The sequence below is a fragment of the Python bivittatus genome, unplaced genomic scaffold, assembly GCF_059951505.1.
Source record: "Python bivittatus isolate LINGU-HERP-01145 unplaced genomic scaffold, Pbiv_v1 ctg000070_np1212, whole genome shotgun sequence".
In the NCBI taxonomy this organism is placed as follows: domain Eukaryota; kingdom Metazoa; phylum Chordata; class Lepidosauria; order Squamata; family Pythonidae; genus Python; species Python bivittatus.
In genome coordinates, this window is record NW_028277034.1 from 18,173,400 (window position 1) to 18,195,415 (window position 22,016).

The 22,016-nt window shown below is 36.1% G+C and overlaps 1 protein-coding gene across 1 annotated transcript; it reads left to right on the forward strand.

Annotated features, from left to right (window-relative positions):
• Window positions 1–1,519: 1,519 nt before the first annotated feature.
• GASK1B (golgi associated kinase 1B) lies at window positions 1,520–21,525 on the forward strand. Its single transcript, XM_007439509.3, has 5 exons — window positions 1,520–1,853; window positions 2,673–3,949; window positions 15,944–16,158; window positions 17,417–17,643; window positions 18,301–21,525. Exons 2-5 carry the CDS (start codon window positions 3,007–3,009, stop codon window positions 18,506–18,508), a joined length of 1,593 nt encoding a protein of 530 aa, XP_007439571.1. The 5' UTR covers window positions 1,520–1,853; window positions 2,673–3,006; the 3' UTR covers window positions 18,509–21,525.
• The last annotated feature ends 491 nt before the right edge of the window (window positions 21,526–22,016 follow it).

Genomic DNA, 22,016 nt, shown 5'->3' on the forward strand with positions numbered 1-22,016 from the left:
CAATATGGGACAGGCCTAAAATGTGTTTTAGTATCTACTACTATTTTACATTTCCAACATATTGCAGTTCACATCCGACCTTTATTAAACATCCTTGAAAGAGAATCTTTTGGGAATTAAGGGTATTTTAAGATTAAAAACTTACATATTTAACATTCTGTAAGAATTTAACCCATTATTATTAAAACAGGTTATTGTAACTCCTCACTCCACAGTTTTGACAAATTACCTGTATCAGTCCTTAGGGTATGTATAGGAACTTGAGCTCCTGAAGAAAAGACAGGATATAAATCAAATAAATATATAAGTACATATGCACTGAGGGAAACGTCTGCTGAACTAAACCTCTTCTTATATTCTTCACTGTATCAATATCCTATTTCCATTATCAGTGCTTGAATCCACATATCAAGGACACTAGATGACATGACTCAGGAAGACCCCCTCAGTGGACCACGGTTCTGAAGACATAGCTGATAAAGCAGAGGGAAGAAAGGTAGCACCCATTTATTTAAATTATGTGGAAGTTAAATAGTAGCAGGTGTGTGAGTAGAACCAAATTAAGATCTCCTGTTTAATTGTATGTTAAATATTTGTAACGTTAATGGAAGTAATGGCCTATTGCTAGATGTTTGGATTAAATAAAACTGGTAACTAACTTTGGACTGGTCTTTGATTCCTAGCTCATGCTAATCTGTGTATCCTGATCATATCCACTAATAAACTTCTTATCTTTATGATTCATCCACATAATACTATATGTCTCTGTGTTCACCATTATTGCTGGAATGCTATTATCCTACTAAGCTTGATATCCCTTATGTTCGGAATTCACTGGAGCTCGTGCAATTTTGTTAACAAGAATGACTGGAAAAAAATGGTCCATGGCTACATTTCATTGGTACTTGTGAAAATATGTCTACCTGTCCAGGAAAAAAAAGATGAGCTGGTTGAGTGGGAGGTGGACAGCTTCCTGAGGGCTAGGCAGATGGTATGCAACAAACTCATCAGTTTTTCTCCTGGTCAGTGTCTGTCTTGTGAGTAGCTAGATTTGGCAGAGCAGACATTTTTGGTCAGGTAAAATCTCCCCTGGTATTATTTACCTTTCAAAAATCCCATTCTGCCCATTGGCCTCCCAAGATTTTCTACCTCTTATTTAACTTAACAGGATTGTTTTGTTCATATCCTTGTCTCCATTCTCCCTTCCTCTAGTGCTTCTCTCTGCTGACAATTTTAAAATTATAAGCAATTTGGGGCACTGATGGTCCTTTAATTAATTCATTAAAGTTAGTCTGATTTATTTCAATAAAATGTGCTTAATTTTGCAGCCATAAATTGTAATAACATCTCAGGTTTTTTTTTCTTTTGCAGTAAAGATGATGGCCTTAAACCATTTTGGGTTTTGTTCACTAGGGGGCCCTCAGAACTTACGAAAAACAGATCTAAGTTTGTTCTTTTTTAGAAACAAGACTTCAGACTAGGCTTTCCCATTCCAGAAATTAAAATAGCTTAAAAGAAATGAAAAGTTCATGTACGTTTGTGGCAGTTAACTAGGAACACCCATCCTGAATGGTCAGAATATATAGAAAGAATGTGGATCTGGATTGACGTTTCTAAAACAGAATCATCTTGATAAATGAACTGTGTATTAGGATTTTGAAAAATAAGGTTGAAAACATCAAAAACTTGTTTATTATTTTGTAACTTTTTACTTGATCTTAGTAAAAGTATTGTCCAGCTGATGGATATTTTTTATTTTTTTTCCTATGGAAAAAATGGACTTCTTTTACTTCCTAAAGGTTTTGCTAGTATTTATTACTGCTAGAAACTTTTGATTTGGGCCAGCTGTGTAGGTAAGATTATTTTAAACTTTATTTTAATAATACAATTATTATAAGTAAAAGATTTTCTGTTTCATATGGTGTGTAGTTTGTAGCATTGTAAAGTTATGTTCATGTGCATTTGTATGTGTAAATTGTCTTTTCCACAGATGTGCTATGTAAACACATCAGTATAATACTATTTTTAGACTCAAGAGGATGCATTTACAACAGAATATGCACATGTGCATAATTTACTCATGCTGCAATTGTTTATATTTGTTATTTGCAATGTGATATTTTTGTATTAAAAAAAAATCTAGCCATTGAAAAAAGGAGGAACCTTTGCTTGTTAAGATGCCTAAATGAATGTAAACCCAAGAATGTAAATCCTTCTATCCGACTAGTATGTTCTGCTTTAGTTAAATCTGATAAAATTGTATAATAATCTTAATTCTCCTGCATAGTCCTTATATATTTCCATGCTAACAAGAAGAAATAAAGTGAATGATTTTTATGACATCTTCCTTGCCACTAGCATGGGAAGGAGAAATACCCATTACCAACTTGTGAAAAATATGCCACTTAACTCAATGTTGTTAGTAATATGAACTAATATGTACAGAAATTCTGGAAAATAAATTCATTTCATACTATGTTTGAGGATTATTTTTATAGTTTTCTATTAATTTGACATACATAACATGAAGTACCAACCTTTTCTTCTGTCTGGGAATGTATATATAATCACTAGCTGTAGTCTTTAAATGAAGAGACTTACATGGTTTAAAAATAACCATGAGGGTAATGATGACTGTAAAATGATATTTGTCATTCTTTCCCCTCTAACAGTTCAGCAGCCCAGAAGGGACTCCCAGACTTTTCATACTGTGACTCAGTTAACTCTGTTTACACAGCCGACTCCATTCATTCACTGAACCCAATCACACCCTTTGAGATGGCCGAAAGATTTTAACAGCTTATCAGGGTAGGCTGTCAGATTCATTAGAACTGAACATTTACAATTGTACAGCACTTTCAATGTGTATATGCATAGAGGCATACATACACAAACAGCTGGAAAAGGAGGTGGAGACATCTGGTCATTTAGAAGGCATGCAGCATCATCTGAGCTGGCAACCAGTGGATTCTTAAACTACTTCCATCATGTTGATTCACTGGAGAAATGAGCTTCCTGGTTCAGACATGCCAAATTATCAACTGGTTCTTTTGTTCTTTGTGCTCATCTCGGCTGCTTTGGAGTGGCAAGTGCCCAAGGACCCGAAGGAATTTGCTGTTGGGCATTGCTTTTGTGATATATCTGGGCTTCCTCGTCAGTCAAGTAGGTCGTGTTGTACCACAACATAGAACAGGACTATTGAAAGCAAACTCCTGGAATCTTCAAGATGTTGCTCAGCCTCATTTTTCTGAAATCCCATTGGATGGCACCTGGTCATTTTCTGACCTTGAAAAATCCCAGATGGGGACAAATAACACGCCAATGTTGCCTAATGTGGTATACATCACTTTGCGGTCCAAGAGGAGCAAACCTGCCAAGATTCGAGGCACTGTGAAGCCCAAGCAAAGAAAGAAGCAAGTATTGCCTTTGCAGCATGGGAATAAGAACTCAGTGGGTGGCACAGTCCAACGTAAGTCATTTTATGGCAAATCTGTGAGCAAGAGGAGAGGAGCAGTAGTTCCAGAGAAAGCAAGGCAGAAACAACAGCAAAAAGAAAAACAAATGTCTCAAAATACAAACCACTGGAGACCTGAAATGATTATAAGAGGCCTAAATGTTCAAACTAATGTTCAGGAGAGTAATATCAGGATGTACAGTGACAGCCCACCATCTTGGTTGAGTAAAGAGGACATCCTAAGTATGCGTTTTATGGCAGATTCCAAAATAAACAGTATCCAAGAAGTGCCTTCTCAACATGGAGTACTTCTGGTATTTGGGAGAAAAGAGGTTGATAATAAGTCAGTCAAAGAAGACATATGTAGCCAAGGTCACTGTGGCATCATCAAAAGACCTCTTGACATGAGTGAAGTGTTCGCTTTCCATTTGGATAGGATCCTGAGACTGAATCGGACTTTGCCTACCATAAGCCGAAAATTGGAATTTGTACAAGGTAATTGATTTACTCACTGCATTAGAGAAATGGAGCAAGCTTTTATCACTCAACAGCAGCCAGAAATAAATGTTATATAAATACTCAACAGCAGTAGTAGGTAATCTGATGCCTTCCAGATTTTTTGACTGATTCTCATCAACCTCAGTGAGCATGTCTTATGGCACCACGCTATGGGAGTTGCTGTCCAAAACATCTGGAGGGATTCAAATTGGCTGTACCTATTGTACAGTAAAGTTAAAAAATAAATTGCTGAAGTAACCAAAATTTCAGATATTTAGACGATTACAAAGCTGAGTGGATAGGCAATATGTTTTATCCATACCTAATATGGAAGTTCCATGAATTATAAGAAGGGAAAATTGATTGTTCAGGAGAGCATGGAGCTATCAGATCACATTAAGATTCTCAATGCAAGACTTGGGTTGCAGTTTAATTTCTCTAGCTGGAAAAGTATGAGCCAGATATTGTTGCCAGGGCATATGTGTCACCTAACACTTTAGATATGTAGTCTCTATCACTTATGGGATTTTTGCAAAAGTTTAGAATAAACCAGTGATCTTAACAGAGATTGTCAAACAACTTTATCTAGTGATTTGTATTCTGAGCTTAACTGTAATAATACTTGGCAATTCTACTTCAAACAGCCCATGGTGATTTGACAAATCCAAGAATATAATGAAACACTTGTTCTTTTTCAGTGCTTTCAGACTTTTATTTTTTATTTTAAAAAGCAATCAAGAATGTATAGTGTTGGAATTTTCCATAATAGCCAGATTGGAACACTATCAGCCATTATTTTTGGTCTAGATTCTTGCTGTCTGCAATAATGAATTTATTTCTAGCAAAAATAGTTTCAATAAGATTTTAAAATGTGATTATGACTTTGCTTCTCACCTTTCTAACTAATGTTTCACTATGATAATACAACATGCATTTCCTAATAGGCGCTCAACTTATAGGTGACCTAACCTGTGCACATCAATTTTTAAATCTCAAAATGAAATCAAAATTGGACCAAAAGAAATGCCCTTTTTCATATTCCACTGTATTGCTAAACTTTGACTTCAGCTGAAGCAGTAGTCATAATATAATTATAGTCAAAAAAGGCTGCAGTACATTTGAATAAAAAACTCCTAAAATAGCTCTCCATTTCTGTACTGATTTCTTCCTAATGTGATCATGGTACTATTTTATATAAAATTTCTCATCAGTGTGTGTTTTATTAAAGACAAAGCAAACTAAGAAAAATTGACTCGCAAAACATTCCTATTAGCAGATATAAAAGTATTCAGTGTTTTAATGTCACTTTATGTGTCTCTGTATTGAAAATGTCAATAGTCTGATTGCTTAGTTGCTTCTGAGAAATATTCAAGCTCTCAGAGCACAGAAGTCATATCTGTTATTTTTAGGGAAAGATTTTACTACTGCAAAGCTGGTGAAAAGAATGAGGTAGTTCAGATTTCAGGTTCCAGGGCAAAGGATCACGGTCTGCAGGTCCTCTGTAAATTGCTCTTTGAGTAATCATATTAACAGTTGTTTTCAGGCTCCATAATCGTTCTTGATTGTCAGGAAGTAAGAAGGACAATTCAACCTTTTTCAGTCTCTATAAAGATAGAGAACTGTTGCTAAGGTGATGATGAGCAAGAGGAAAAGTGCCAGTTTTCCTTTTTGTTATTTCTTGTTAGGGTGTTCCTTAGCTATAAATGACATCAGAATGGGAAACAGCTTTCGCTGTTTTGGATCTTAGAATCCAGTCTGAGCCATTGGTGGTTATGCTATGCAAAATATATCCAGCACAAATTAATAGCAATTCTTGGAGGATTTCATTTCTTCTAATGAGTGTTGATAAATTTCCCAATCTGTTATGGCTTTTATAGTCTATCTCTAATTTGTCAATCCTGTACCCACTTTCCTGGAAATATGTGGTTATAGATGTGACAAATTAGAGATAAATCTATTAATGGGATTAATTTTGCATACTTTTATATATGATTGTGTTATTTATTCATCTCAGTATTTCTACTTGTACATCTCTAAGACCAAAAATTATTCAGAAAGTCAGACTGAATGAAAACATTAGCGGCTTTAATAAATAAGCCCATAATTGCCCAATCTTATTCTATGGACCTCTTTGGTGTCTTTTATTTTTTCTCAAAATATTGTGATTTTCTGTATCAAAATAAATGTGGTTTATTAATTTACTTTATAAATCTCTCTTATTCAAAGGATGAACAAAGATAAGGATATAAAATGACAAAAATCAAAATAAAACAATTACCAGTATATACAATAATGAACATTAAAGCCATATTAAAACCCAGCTTCTTTAAAATCCGCAGCAGCCAATACAAATAATACAATAAAAATACAAATAATCCCTGATTAACCCATCTCTGTATAGATATGATACAGAAAGACAAATGTGCTGCCATATTATACTTTCACACAGTAAGCATCTTAAAGATGTCACTCATTTTGTGGAAGCATCCCTTAAGATAAGTTGAGCTCACATCTCTTGTTTCCTATCTGACTTTCTTGTCACGTTTGACTGGCTAATAAAATGTTTTTGGTTTGTCACTGACTAAATGAATAGTGAACCTATTAAATCACAGAATTATTTCACATTGTTCTCTGACATAGCTGCTTTATCAGAAAGAAAAGCTAAATCCTGACAATGTTTTTTTTGAAGATTCATTACTGTTGACAGATCAAAATTTATAAAGGCTTGGAGATGAGAAGGGGAGGAAGTATTCTGCAGTTCTGACTTTCAAAGCTATTTATAATGTCTATTTCAAACTTGAGAATTCTGTCCTTAGGCTCACATGTGATATGGCTGAATGAAGATCTTTCTTTTCAAAAGAAACCAAACAGAACAAATCAGGATTTAGTAAACTACTTGTAGCAAGCACAATGGTGTTAGAGAACCTCATAGTCTGGGGCATCAGGTCATAAGCATGAGCCTCCCAAGTTAATTAAAAATCAGCTTTTAAAAACAGCCAAAATGTTGTGAGATCACCGAATCTCACAATATTTCAGTTATCTCATATGAGATACTTGGCAAGAGTGCTGAAATCCCAGTTTCAGTATTCTCAGATGAGGCATAAGGCATATCCGCACTTAACATTTAAGCTGCTCCTGTCCTGTGTTTGTGCCAGATTACAGTTGTTCTAAATCAGCTTCAAAAAGTCCTGTCAGAACTGAGATACTTTGCCAAAAGTAGACAAAGTATTCTGGACTCCAGACTCCCATTGGCCCTCTCACATTTCTATAATTGGCAATCACTTTCCTTCCTGTGAGGAGGTCTTCCGGGGCATATATATGTATGCACACCCACATTCATGCGCTCATACATACACATGTGGCTATATATGCGTGTCTATGTAAAGTATATACTTGTGGATAAGTCCATCTGTGGATAAGCCAATCCTTGAATGTTTTACCAAAATACTGTGAAAAATGTGCCACCCACAGATAGGCCAACCCTCAAAATTTTCATGTTTTAATTTTCACAATTGCTTTATTTTGACTGAACATTTGAGGGTTGGCTTATCCACGGATGGGCTTATTTGTGAGTATATACAGGATATAAGGGTATTTTTAATAAAGGTATTACCACATATACTCGTGGATAAGCCCTCCTGGATAAACTGAACACAATGTTTTGTTACCTCTGAAGTTCTCGGCTTATCTGTGGGTAAATACGGTACATACATATGAAGGTATAACAAAAAGTGTTTTTTAAAAATCTTTTCGTATTACCATACTTGTTTCTAGGGGCTTTTTGACACATCCTTAACATAATTGTTCCAATATAGTAGTCAGTACAAGTATTGGTTCTTACATCCAATATTGCTAGTTCAAAATCCAGCAGAAAATGTTTATTCTTCTTTCTGAGGTTCTTACTTCTCCCTATGCTTTTTTTAAAAAAATCAATACAGTTCTACTCTTTTATCATAATTCCAGTCACCTGAGATGGAATGATTTCGATTCCAGAAGTTCTTTGGGCTATTTGGGTAAAACCCTTCAGTCTCAGGTGACTGGAAAATCATTATATGGTGGAAACTGCACTTCTTAAAAATAAAACACAGAAAGAAGGGGGGGGGAATGGAAAAATGCTTCTGCTTGGTTTCAAATCAGGAATGTTTGATTTACAAAGCAAGAGTTTTTTTTTTTAAAACAAAGCAACAGTTATATTAACTATGTTACACAACAATAATATTAAAGGAAAAGTCTAAAAGGTAGTAGCTAATGGTAAACATTGGCTCATTTGAAGGGGTAACCTTCTTCTGCAAAGTAGCCAATGAATTGCTGAAATTAGCCTGTGACAAACTGAAGCTCTCTAGACCAAACTCTTCTCTGAGTATGCTACAGGGAAAGGGGCAGAGCACAGCAGCATGATGTACCCTGAAGTCACTTTGAAGCAACTGAGCAATGCAGGCAAGCCTATCAGAAGAGGCTGGGGGAAGATTGTGGGCATTTATTTATTTATTTATTTATTTAATCTTGGCACATCACATGAGGTTGTGCAATGGAACCAGAAACAGCTAGTCTCACCCGTGGAAGCTCATTGAATACCCTTAGACCAGTCACCATCTCTCAGGTCACTTACTTCATAAGGTTGTTTCGTGGGGAAAAACAGAAGTATGAACTGCATGAAGAAAAGTGGGCTAATAAATGTAAGAATTCAAGAAGGAAGACTTCCTTAAGGCCTGAAAGTTAAAGTCAGTCCCAGTATTCAGATAATATTTGGAGGGCAGTTGTTGAGTAGACTTTTTTTTTTTTACTTGCTACATTAGTTTCCATTGCCTCATGAACATTTCTCCTCAGATATTTTTTACATTTCTACACATGTGTCTTTGACACCATGGAAATGGTCAAAACCAATAAAAGGAGATGATTGTAAGTGCTCTCAGAACACCTTCTGCTTTTGAAAAGAAATCAAATTCTACATTATTTGAATGGACTAAAGATTAAGACTGTTAGAAGTAAAAGAAAAGAATATAAAATTGGTTTATTTGATCAAGGTTAAAATAAGATATGTTGTTCTTTCTGGTAACCTTAATGGACTTTCTGCTGACACTAGGATTGAAAAGATGATGCTTTATGGATTTGTCTATAGATAACAGATGGGATATGGGATGAAGAGATCATTGGTTATAAACTAGGAGGCGGTAAAGAGTTACAAAAATTGTTTGTGCTTGTGATAAAGATTGGAAGTCATTTCTTTATATATTTCTTTTTCTTTACTTCCTTCCTTCCTTCCTTCCTTCCTTCCTTCCTTCCTTCCTTCCTTCCTTCCTTCCTTCCTTCTTCTCCTTTGCACCTTTCTTTCTTTCTTTCTTTCTTTCTTTCTTTCTTTCTTTCTTTCTTTCTTTCTTTCTTTCTTTCTTTCTTTCTTTCTTTCTTTCTTTTAGTTTGTATTTGATTTTACTATTGTATTTAAAATCCCTAATAAAATGATATATATAATCTGCCTTCTTAGAAATTCTGCTTTCTCCCCAAGCCCTAGGTAGTACAGGAAGAATGCACATATATGCAACTGCAGTGATTGCAAGGCCTTCACATTCAGAACGGCCTTCATTTGAAACAGTGCAAATGTCCATCTGATTCTGATTCTCATTGTTTTGTTTGCTCTGTAATTGGTCTTATACCAACAGAGTCGGAGAACGTGGCACAGACAGAAGGAGAAACTCAACTAATTCCATTTATCATGTTCTCTGTGTGCTGTTCAGTGTAAGCAGCAGTAAGAGCCAGCAACATGTTTACAGTGCTCTTTCCTGCACCCTTGAAAGGATACATCAGTGTAATTAATGTTTCTGCAAGGTACAATGAGAAAACTTCATCATGTACCCAATATTATTTTGTGCCCTTTATCAGATCCAACAATTTTGTTCAGTTTGCTTCCTATCCAAAGGCCAAAGGAATACTAGGACTGATAAAATCTACTGGAAAAGCTTTTTTGTTTGTTTATGAGTTAATGCAATCTAGATGCCATCTTTTGAGTTCAGTTTGACTTCTCACAAGTTTTAATGTTGGCCAAGTATTGTTTGATTAGCCACAGCTTTAATATAATTTCTCAGTTCAGTGATAGTAGACAGAATTTTGTTTGATGAGTCTCATTTTTCAGGCCTAGTTTACAAAACTGTCATCATGTTTTAAAGCTGTACTAAAACCTGCCTTGCAATTTTTCACAAATGTTCTTTTTCTGTGAAAGAAGCATTTGTTTTTCTAGTTTAATCTTGCTTGCTTGAGAATTTTTTTTAAAAAAATTCGTCTTGGTGGTGTTCTTAAACTTAAATTATTATTAAAAGGTGGCTGAACCTATTTTCTGATTCACATTTTTCCATTATACTGAAGTCTCCCTGACTGCCTAAACTTCACAATCTGAAAAAGCTCAATGTGTGAAGCTCCTTCATGATACCTTTCCTTAGGATCAAACTGAAGTATGGGAACCCAGGGAGGCTGCAGACTGCTTGAAAGAGGATTGTGCAGTGAAAGGCAGAACATTCACAAACATCTTTTGATTAGTTTGTGATAAATAAGAGCAAAACCACTTTCTAATTGTGAGAATTTCATCTAATTCTCTTCCCCTTTGAAAGAAAATTTGAAAGCAAATTCTTATCCATCAAACTGATTGACAACTGATAAGAAAAAAATCAGGAGGTATTCACAGGAATTTGTAGGGGCACAAGTGATGAAACATGCATGGTGACAACACAATGTAAATTCTACCCCTTACATACTTGCCTGCAATGTCACGACACATATGCAAAGAGGGAGCTTGCACTGTGAGACACATTTCATCATTGTGGGTGGGAACAGATGCCACCACGGATATGGCGCTGTTATATTCAGTAGCTAGTTTCCACTATAATTTTTCACTTATTTAGTTTAATGCACTGGCTTGCCTACAGCAATGCCTCTTACAATCATATCAGAAGGAGGGGCATCTGCAATGGGTGGGGGCAAGAGGCCACATAATTAAAGTCCCACCACTTTGTGTCAATGTCATACAAAAGGGCAGGGCTTTGATCCATGGTCATACCCAGCATCTTGGGCCTTTTGTAGAAGGCACTTTGTCTCCAAACCAGTTATACTGACTCCATCCATTCCTTATTGACAGGCTGAAAGGGAGCAATTGGGTAAGCCTGACTGGAGTTCACCTGGGAGTATTTTTACTGCTCACTCTGGCAAAAATGAGAGGGACTTTATAATCAGAGTATGGTACAGTACTTAACTTCACAGAAATTCCTACTCCCTCTTTCCAGTTTTAGAAAAAGTCAAATAGTCCAATGGGTGAAATTTGTCTTTTGTTATTTTGATAATTTGGAATGTTAGTGTTATTTTTTTGGAGATCATATTACATTTTTGGGTTCTAGATCTGTCAGTGTCAGAGAAGCTGACTTGTCTATATTGCATTAACAATTTCTTATCTGTCTGATCCAGCATGAGATGAATTACCTAACTGTGGGAGTTAGGTAATTGCTTTTAGGTTCATCTTGGGTTTTTACTTTATGTACTGTATGTTGCTACCAAAATCTGTCCAATTCATTGCTATTGCATTAGTATAAAGGATACGTTTGCTTCATACTTGAATGTGAATTGGCCTAAATTAAAGCACTACAAAAAAAGTAATTAACTTTTCCCACTCCATGTTATGTAATACAGCTTTCTGATTTTCAAAAGTGCATTCAGGATTTGTTGGTTAAATTTGTTGGTTAAATTTATACCTTGCATTTTCTCCAGGTGCTAAAAGCAGGCTGGGCTGACAGAGAATTCAGCTTCCATGGTTGAGAGTGCACTTGAGTCGGCCTCAGCAGTCCTCATGCAACACTTTAACTGCATAAAAAATGCATTCACTAGGGAAAATTGCATATAAAAATATGTATGGATTGTTTACCAAAACAAGTACTAAGACACACTTCCAAAAGGTTAAAGATATAAAAAAACAAAGCAGTTTGTTTTGTCCAGCATTTCTACCTATTGATGTACGTTTTGGACTTCCATAGATAAATTTCACTTTTGAATTCTTTTGCAATTTCCTAATCAGGTTTAAATGAGATCTGTGTATAATGAACCATTAAACCAATAGAACAGAAGACAGTTTGGAGATCAGAATCTTTATGGCACTTTTAATAAAAACCAGATGGGAGTTGTCTCAAAGTCATTTTCCTCCAACAAGCTGTACTGTGTAGCAGAATATACCAAATTTGCAGTTCTAATATTAGAAAGTGTAGGCAAGGCACTAAGTTGCTATGGAGACAGAAACCTTCATAAGTAAAAATAGCCGGTATTTCACCAATGCTGTATTTATCTCCAAACTAGCCACTCCAAGACATTTGCTGCTTAACTCTGCATGCTCACCTTTCCCCACACTCACCCGTCTCTCAGAGCCTACGAAGGACCTTTTTGGCTCCATTTCTTGTTGGCTACTGCTGAAATTAACTGTAATGTAAGATCCCATTCCTGCATAGCTATTTCAAAGATAAAGTCTAGGACCAGGCTTGCATGGGATAAAAAAAGATGTACTTTTGTGTATGGAAATGTTGGAGAGAAGAGATGTTTAGGATAGGACAGAATTCCTCCTTTACTGTTTCCCTCAGTGCAATAAAAGCACTTACTTTTTGTCCTTAGTTCCAGGGACTCTCAACTGGCAGACAACTGAATTGTCGCCCTTCTTATAGCATGGCTGGCAGGAGACAGATGGTTCCCATTGAGAAGAGCGGGCGAGGGGACCTCTAAAGTAGAGATGGGCAATTCAGGATTCCCTGGCTGCACATGTAGCCCTATGTATTTTTGTCTGAGCCCAATCCCAGTTTTTTCTGCCAAAATTAGACAGAAACTTTTTTTACAGAAATAAAAAGTGAAGTAACTTAATGTACTATTTTATTTGGGGGGTAGGGGGACCCTATCTCCCAAGCCAGAAGAGGGTTTAATATATTGGTTTTGATCCTCCAATGAAGTCACTGTATGGCTGCCATGCTTTTATCCCCTGGAGATCAAAATAAATGAACAAATGAAAAGATGGGGCTCCTGGCTGCAAAAAGTTTATCCACCCAGGATTTAATATGTTTGCCTCAAGCTCTGGGTATATTTCATTACAATTTTGATATTCTTTGATCTGGAAATTAGCTAGTAGTTTTCTATGTGTTAATTCTTTTAGAATACTTTTACTTCTAAGTTCCCTTTGTTCTCTTCAGTTGTTCATTCACATCAATTTAGAGATCATTTGGAATTTAATGTGGGATGCAGACATGGTTTCATCTGGAGCAGACCTCCATTAGAGCAGGGGGCTGGAACTGGTTCTTTTTAGATCCTCTCTGTTTATGCTGAATAATAAGATTGGTGGGATTACTGGATGGGGGGGGGGGGCAAGGGGGTAGAGCCCATAGTTGCAATGGAGCCTGTTTTAGTGAAGGTTTTGAAATGTGCATTGTTGTGGTAGACTGAATTTGCAAAGTCTGTTTCCCATGAATGACACTCATTTCCTGCACTTCACCTTCACTCCATTTTTCAAATGGAATTTTTGAGGGTTAAAAATAACACATTAATTATCCTAGTCTTCCTTCCCTTTCCCTTTATCTAGAATGCATGGGAGGAAGCAGAAAAATAGGAAAACAGGAAAGGCTGCGCAGGAGAAATCAGCATTTGTAAAGCAAGAATGGATGTATGTGCTGAGAATATTAATAAGAATGCCACATACCTTTGATTTGCAGGAGGGAAAAAAGAACTGTGAGGGAGAAGCAATCACAGTGTGTGTGTTAATATAAGATCGCTGGTCTAAATAAAGCAGAAAGCAGAGATAGCTGTTTTTTTAGCACTACGGTACAGGAGCATATATGAGGCAAGAGCAAAACCTGCATCTCCTCTCGCCATCAGGGATGGGCAAACCTGGCCATTTTTATTTCTCTCAATTTCTCATGTTTGCCAGTTTGTCAGTACAGCTTACTATATATCAGTTTCTAAAATTTGGTTGTCCCATTCCCATCCAAGTTTAAGATATTTTCTCCTTTTAAATGAAGTTGCATTAAAATGTATGTGTTTGAACACTATGAACTCAGAGAATTGCCAATATAGGATAATTGGATTTCAGTTTATGTATTGGATAAAAAATGCATTATATAAATTTGCATTCAAATGCAACTAAAATGACCTCCCCCAATCCCTATTCACATTCCTATCAGCCCTCTGCTATTTTAATTCTGTCCTTCAACCAAGACAGGGTGACACTGAAAATGTGTTACCTGGGGGACTGGGGTAAAGTTATGAAGCAGCAAAATGGGAAGGTAAGTGGAGGAAACAGTGAATTTCTCTTCCACATCCTTCTTTTACTGACCAAAGTAGGTATTTCCTTTTCTTCTCTTTCTTGACAAGCTGGTATGTTCAATTATTATTGCTGGTCGCACAGCCAGCCAGATGGATTTGGCATTTTTATCCACTATCGAGTCCTTCCCAAGGACCTGGGATAGGCAGATGTTGTTGTTTGACAGTGTTGAAGGTATCATCGCAGGATATAAGGCTGTTCCAAGTAAAGCTGCCTTTTGCAATTGACTGATGGTGATTTTGTCAATGCCAATGGTGTTCAAGTGGTGCTCCAGATGTTTTGGGATTGCACCAAGGCGCCTATTACTATTGGTACCATCTCTGCTTTCTTTTGCCATAGTCAGTCTATTTCTATTTCTATTATTGTTGTTGTTGTTATTATTATTATTTTCTTCTTCTATGGCATGCAGATGTTTATCATACAGATAGTCCTCACTTAACAACCACAGTAGGGACCGGAAAATTTGTTGTTCAGTGGGGCAATTGTTAAGCGAGTCACACCTGCTTTTAGAACCTTTTTTGCAGCAGTCATTAAATGAATCACTGTGGCCGTTAAATTAATCACACAGTTGTTAAGCAAATCACACAGTTTCCCATTGACTTTGCTTGCTGTAAGCCAGCTGGGAAGGTTGAAAATGGTGATCATGTGACCCCGGGATGCTGCAATCATCATAAGTGCGAGCTGGTTGCCAAGTGCATGGATTACGTGACACAGGAGTGCTGCAATGGTTGTAAGTACAAGGACCAGTTGCAAGTCCTTTTGTTCAGCACCGTTGTAACTTTGAATGGTCATTAAATGAATGGTTGTTAAGTGAGGACTACCTGTATTCACCTCATGACATACAGAGATTAGGGCTTTGCAGCACTTTGGATCTGTTCTCTGAAGGGTGCTTTGGGTTGTGCAGGAATGTGAATGTAGCACCCATTTGTGGCACTTTAAGTGTTGCTTGATATCAGGAGAAGGCACAGCTACTTTACACCAATGTTGCTTCAAGCAACCTCTTTAAAATAATGTGTTTGGAATTAAGCATGACCCTTCTGCAAACTAATTATTCAGATACAAACAGTTTTGATTTTGCACATTCTCACTGTTGTTTCCTCTTTGGGAAGCAGTACAGCCACACACACTTCATGCATCTCTTTTAGTTAGGATTCCATCCATTATTAAAAACTAAACCAATCAAGATAGGAATATAAACCTGTTCATTATAGGCTGAAATTCACTGCTTGGTCATACATATATCAATAAATAACTACATTATTTTGCAATATTTGAATAAGCTACATAGATTTACATCAGAAGCTAATCGGCCAAGCTACTTCTAATCTCATTAATAAATCTTCTCAAGCATCAGAGTGCTTTTTAAGCAGAGCACTTTTGTAGCTAGAAGCTAGCTGTTATTGGAAACAATTAAAATGTCTGGGGTTCTTCCCTGACTGGAGTGGCTTCTTTAGATGTGGAGTAAAACCACGTTAACTAATGGAAGTAAAATTATTGCCAGTTTGTTTTTTTCCTACCACATCTACAATATACCCCTTTACTAACATCTGTTTTTAACTACTTCAATTCTAGGTAATATCTAAAAAATAGCCAAGGATTATAAATCTTAGGCACTCAGCCTAAATTGTACTACTGGTTCTCTTTAATATTTGAATTCTTTTTTTGAGATGATGGACCACGCCCTGTCATTCTTTGGGATCCCTCCTTGGCTCAGACAGACAATGAGACACAGTCTTCACTGAGACTCACCTGGGGAGCTTACAAGAAACAACTAAAGGAAAAGTGCTGGCAAAATGGCAAAGTACCCAAAACAGAATGGGGATGCACAGATATCCATCACCAGGAATGGTCCAAGATGGCACTTCTTGATTTTCTGTTACAGGTGAGAAATTATGTCCAAAGAGACATATTGAGAGTATATAAGTTGTTCAGCGGCCCATTTTTTTCAAATGAGTAAACCAATTTTATTAGAAACGCTAGTGGTTGTTACAAAAGAAATGGTAACGAGACGTAAGATTAAACTTTATAAGAGAAGTTAAATCAGTGGTGAACAATCTGTGACAAGTTAAGGAAAACAGTTGTTGGATTTGTGTGGCTTTGTTTCCCTTCCCACTAAACTTCACTTGCCACTAGCCACTAATTACTTTCCTTCACATGTTCTGGTGGGCTTGACTGAGTGTAGGAAGTACCTGGGATAGACATTTTAGCTATTATTCAAGTTATCCAAGTAACAGGTCACAGTGCAGAGGTGCTTTTGACCTGTCCTGGGCACTCCTTCCTGCTTTACAAAATACCTCTCTGCCATGTGACCTGTTAGTTGGGTTACTTCTGACTGGAATTCAGGACTTATTTGCACTGTCAGAAATGTATATGTGTAATTAAACATATTAATAGACTGTGTCTCTTTTGGGATTTGCTTCAAATGGCAGTAGTGGAGGTAAGTGTCCAAAGATTCTAGTTCTGACCTTGTGGTCTGCAATGTTAAGAAATAGTCCATGGAGTAGGCAAAAAAGTATGACTATATAAAATTATTTGTGGGCATGAGCAGCAGAAAATCTGTAATGCACTCATTTGAGTCAGAAACAGAAGCATGTAGCTGGCAGAAACTGGCTGTCTTTCCCAGTTTAAACTGACCTTCTCTGCAGCATAGAAAAAGTGCTTAGCCTGTGTTTAAAAATCAGTCTAGTACTTAAAAAAAGGTGTTAAATTGATATCTCTAAGGTTATTTATGTAACACCTGAGTGGTCCTTTCTGAAGTCAGAAAGAGTAGGAGTGACTGGAGTGTAGGGCGTGTGCCCTCAGTGACCTGAGGAAGCAAATAAGATTTGGGCAGAACCCAGCCACTGACCACATCATTATTCATATTGTTGAGGAAGCATTGTAGACACTGTCCATGGGGAAAAGAAATGTGGAAAAAAGAGGGAAATCGCTATTTTAAAACTGGGGCAGATGAATACAGCATTAAGCTACCTCTGCTGTGGCCATATGATTAATAGTTTCACCTTAATGTTTTTTTATAGATCTACAGTTGTGATGATGCATGTCTATATGCATTTTAGTGGCACCCCATAAACCTAAAAAGTAACCATTTTATATGAATCCATGATTCATGCTGGTCATGAAACTTTATTCAATTTCAGATCTACCATCGCTTGGATAAGAACTGTTGTGGATTCAAACCACGTAAAGAGGATTCCTGTGTACAAAAAGGGCTGAATCTGCAATGCGATGACCCAGACAACATAGCCTTGACCCACATTATCCAGAGAAAGGATGACCCAAGGCATTTGGTCTTTATACATAATAAAGGTTTCTTTGACAGAAGTGAAGATAATCTGGATTTCAAAATATTACAAGGCATTAATGAGTAAGTTCATTTTCTAGTAAAGTTATTTCAGATTTAAAATATCTTTCATATAATTTGTTTACAATGAAAAAAAAACCACTCTATGTATTTATAAAATATATATGAGCTGCCTTTGTAGCAGAGATAGTAAACCATGTGGCTGTGATATGGACCTCCTTGATTCTCAATAACTATTCAGAATAATTAGTATTCCGGCTTGCATGGAAACCTTCAAGAACTTTTAAATATGTATGGGCATCAGGATATAGATCAAAGACTTGTGTGACATTTAATGTATGAAGAGAGGTTGAGTGTCTTGAAATTCATAGACACCAGAAGACTTGGTTACCCTTGCCAGATCTTTTCCCTGATGCGTCCCTATGTATTATGTTTAGTTACTGTCCTTTCCTGTCTATATGACTTTCTGATGGCAGACTTTTCTACAAAGTGCTATTTAAACCTTCTACCTGTGTTTATTCTTGCTCTGTTTTTTTGAATCAGGAACTCTTTTGCTGATTTCACCATTTTATTCCTAGTTTCTCATTCCCCATTAGATTTATCTGCATTTTATAGACTGCCCTAAACTTGCCTTATTTATTTATGGTCATAAGTTCACTACTGCAAGTGAAATAGCAATATGGAACTTAGATTTAATTACATGGGTTTATTCAATTTCAGGTTCCCTGAATCTGCTATTTCTATGCTGAAAAGTCACCACTTGCGGGAAAAGCTTCTTCAATCTTTGTTCCTGGACAGAATTTTTTGGGATAGCCAAGGAGGGCGCCAAGGCATTGAAAAGTTGATTGATGTTGTAGAGCAGAGAGCCAAAATACTTCTCACCTACATTAATGCTCATGGAGCCAAAGTGTATCCAATGAATGAATGAGTCTGCATTCATGGAAGTAAGACACACACTGATGTAAAAGTTCTTGATACATTTATGTTGTAATCTTATATACTTGGCTGAATGTAAATCTTAGGCTTATGGGCTTATTTATATTTATACATTTATTCTGACAAACCTCAAACATATGAGAATTAATTATCAGACTTCACATTTTAAAAATACATATTGCTAAGGTGTTTTTGTTTTATAAAAGCATCTTTTAACTCCTGGATTGCATGTATTCAGATATAAGTGCAAATTAGACTTCTTTTACCTACTCTTCCTATGCTAATCTCCAGTTACCTGAAAATGGTGTATCGAGATTGCAGGATTATTCTGAAAAGGATGAGTTTGGGTGTGGGGAACAGGGATAATCCCTAAAAACCAAAATAGAGGTACCTTCTGTGGGCATAGTTTTGCTTTCAGAAGCCATTGTGTTCCTTTCCAGGGAGCACTCTGTTCCCTTAAGCCCACTTGCTCCCTTGCTCCACCTATTCAGCAGGATCCCATATCTTTGTGAAGTATTTTTGAAAGGCTGGTTATGTTCCTGTTGAAAGGATCAATGGGGAAACCCTCTTCTACCAGCCTAGTTGCATTTGACATCAGCTGAAATCAACCATAGTAGATTTCCCTCTATTTGTTTGATTTTATTGGGAATAAAACTGTTGGAGAGAAAACTACACTTATGACAAAAGTTGCAACTCTCTGACTATTAATTTCACTGAGACTGTTCTGAAATAAATAGTTGTTACGATAGTTGCAAATACTTGCTTAATTAAAATACATATATAGAAGGGGTTCTGTTTTTTTCCCAGTGAAAATGATGGACCTCATGTTGACATTTAAATTCAGCTCTAACATTTAGTAAACTCACTAAATTCACTCTTGTAATTAGAAGTATGTTGTTAAATTTATAAACATATATGCCATCCAAATAAGTCTATATTTAATGCAATGTTAAAATATTTCTTTGTTTGAATGTTTACTTGTTTTGATAAGTATGTGATAATAACTGGCATCAATATTCATTGGTTGATTCAGTATAGCTCCAGTGCTACCACCTCTTCCTTCTGGCTCACATTTTCCCTTTACGGTCACCAAGCCAAAATACTGTATCTTTGCATTACAGTTGTTATGTCAGAATATTGCAATACGAGTAGAAGACCTTCCTGTCAGAATTCCTCTGAACATCATTTAGGCCATCCTAGAGCCCTGTTCAGGCAAAAAAAAAAAAGATTAAAAATCACCATTCGTGCGGGGATGATGATCCTCTCCCCTTCCAAGGGGTACTTAACTTTCAAAGTCACCCATGCTTTCAACAAAGATGTCACCAGCAAAAAGAATTTGCATCTATATACAAAGACTTCCATAAGAAAAATAACCCTGTCTAGCAGAGATCAAACTCATGTGAAAATCCTTGCATATGAAGAGAAACTTCCTCACTGCCAATATTCTGCAATCATTCTGTTTGTTCATCAGTTTCTCAGACAAAGAGAAATTCTCTTTTGAATTCTCTTTATTGTTTAGAATGTGTACCTCAATTTCCTTTAGCTCCTTTTCTGATGCCCTATATTCCATCAGTTTTCTTTTTTAGATTATATGGCTTATTTTATATCTCTTATTTAGCCTTCTTGCCTCTGTGCTCCCTTTTTACCTCTAAATATGTTTAGTGTGTGTCCGTGTGAAGTCTTTAGGCTGACCTAGCTTAAAATAATTCTTTATTACAGAAATAGATTGCAGATTATATTGTTCTATAGCCAGCTGGACAGTTTATTCCATCATCCTCAACTGGCTAATTAGTACCAAGATTTTCAGTGCTGTAAGGTGCTATTCTCTTCAGAAGGAGTTCTGTATCAAAATATGCCAACCTGTTTCCTCAAGTTTTCTTGCTCTGTGCTATCACTTTCCTATCTTGTTCTCTGGTAGTTTCAAATTTCTTTTTTTTTTAACTGGCATTATTGTTGAAGTGGTTAAAAAGTCCCATAAAAGAATATTATGCATATCTTTCCTTAATATTTAACCAAAGTTTGGGAAGTGAAACTGCAGAGCGCTAGAGAGATATTCACACATCATAGTATCAGTTATTCAGAATCACATATACACATATTTTGACCATTTTGTTTTCATTTGATATAAATTTCAAAACATTTTTGCGTCAAATTGAATGAGAATTGTACAAGAACAAAACAACTGTTCAGTGTAGTCCTTTTGTTTCTTGCATACATTTTATGACAGTTATGTTTTTAGATCAAACATGATCAGGGGTTTAACCAATGAAATACTGTTTTCACTGTGCAAAACGCAGGTGATTGTAACCTTAGAGTTAGTTAGATTTAACTTGCTCCAAGCATTCTGAAATAGTATAAATATTCATTCCGTTAATATATTCCAAGGAACACTAATTAAAAACATAAGAGTTCAAAGGATAATTATCACTTGCATAGAACCATTATGTAAAATGTGACTGTTATGCCTTAAAAAGGTGGAGGCAAATTATCCTAAGGCCCTGCCAGCAGATTTTACCTTGTTTTTTTCTGACTTCATTATATTATATTAGTTAACCATCTTTACAAAGTAAAAGTGGTTCCCAAAGAAATCGTGGAATATATAGAGTGCTTAGTACTAAGAATTTTCTATTACAGATAATCTCTCTTGCAGAGAACCATTAGTTCCCATGACACAATATGGTAGCATACTGCTATATGTTTTCAAATGGTTGATCCTTTTTAACTATGCATGGAATTTCACTGATTTGATGAATCAGCTGCAATGAGTGGGAACACCTACACAGAAAAGAAACAGATTGAATCAACAAGACACCAACCTTTTTATACTGCTTTATCATAACATTCTGGGTATCTTCATTTGTCTTGCCCTTTACTATGTTAAATTATACCAACTGCTATATTTAATCTTATACCATCAGGAGATTTACACTGAATGTAAATACTGAATAGCTCATGCAAAAATTATGATGTTTCTTTCTGAAATAAAATGTTTTGTCCCTCATCTATAAATGGAAGTCTGTGTTTCAAGTATCTATTTCTGAGCAGTTACTGACACCAAAATAGTGTCTCTATCATATTTATTTCTTCTCCTTTTCCATGCATCTTTATTTTGGGACAAAAGTGATAGTATAAATTCCCATTATTTAAAAACAATAATAACCACTGTCTTTTCCCCCTGTGTAGGAATCAGAGTAACTAAATTAGGGAACAAAGCTTTCTAAAACAAATCAAGATCTTGTACTATATTACATTTGTTCTCAGCTATTTCCCAATTTGAAGCATGTGAGATCAGACACATCTTCACACTCCAGATTAACCTAAGGGGAACCATATAGTATGTAAGGTCTGCAGGCAGAACATATTTGTAGAACATTTGTGGCCTTTTACTCCTACAAAGGCATATTTGTACCCCTTTTCTTGGGAATGATGAATTCACAAGTTTATGTACCAAATTTAGTTTTATTAAAGAAAGAATTAGAGTTCAATATTGAACTTTTGGA

Coding starts and splice junctions, on each gene's coding strand:
- GASK1B (XM_007439509.3), top strand. CDS start 3,007: ATGAGCTTCCTGGTTCAGACATGCCAAATTATCAACTGGTTCTTTTGT. Junction 3,950..15,943: donor AAAATTGGAATTTGTACAAG/GTAATTGATTTA, acceptor TCTTTTTTTGAG/ATGATGGACCACGCCCTGTC. Junction 17,644..18,300: donor ATATTACAAGGCATTAATGA/GTAAGTTCATTT, acceptor ATTCAATTTCAG/GTTCCCTGAATCTGCTATTT.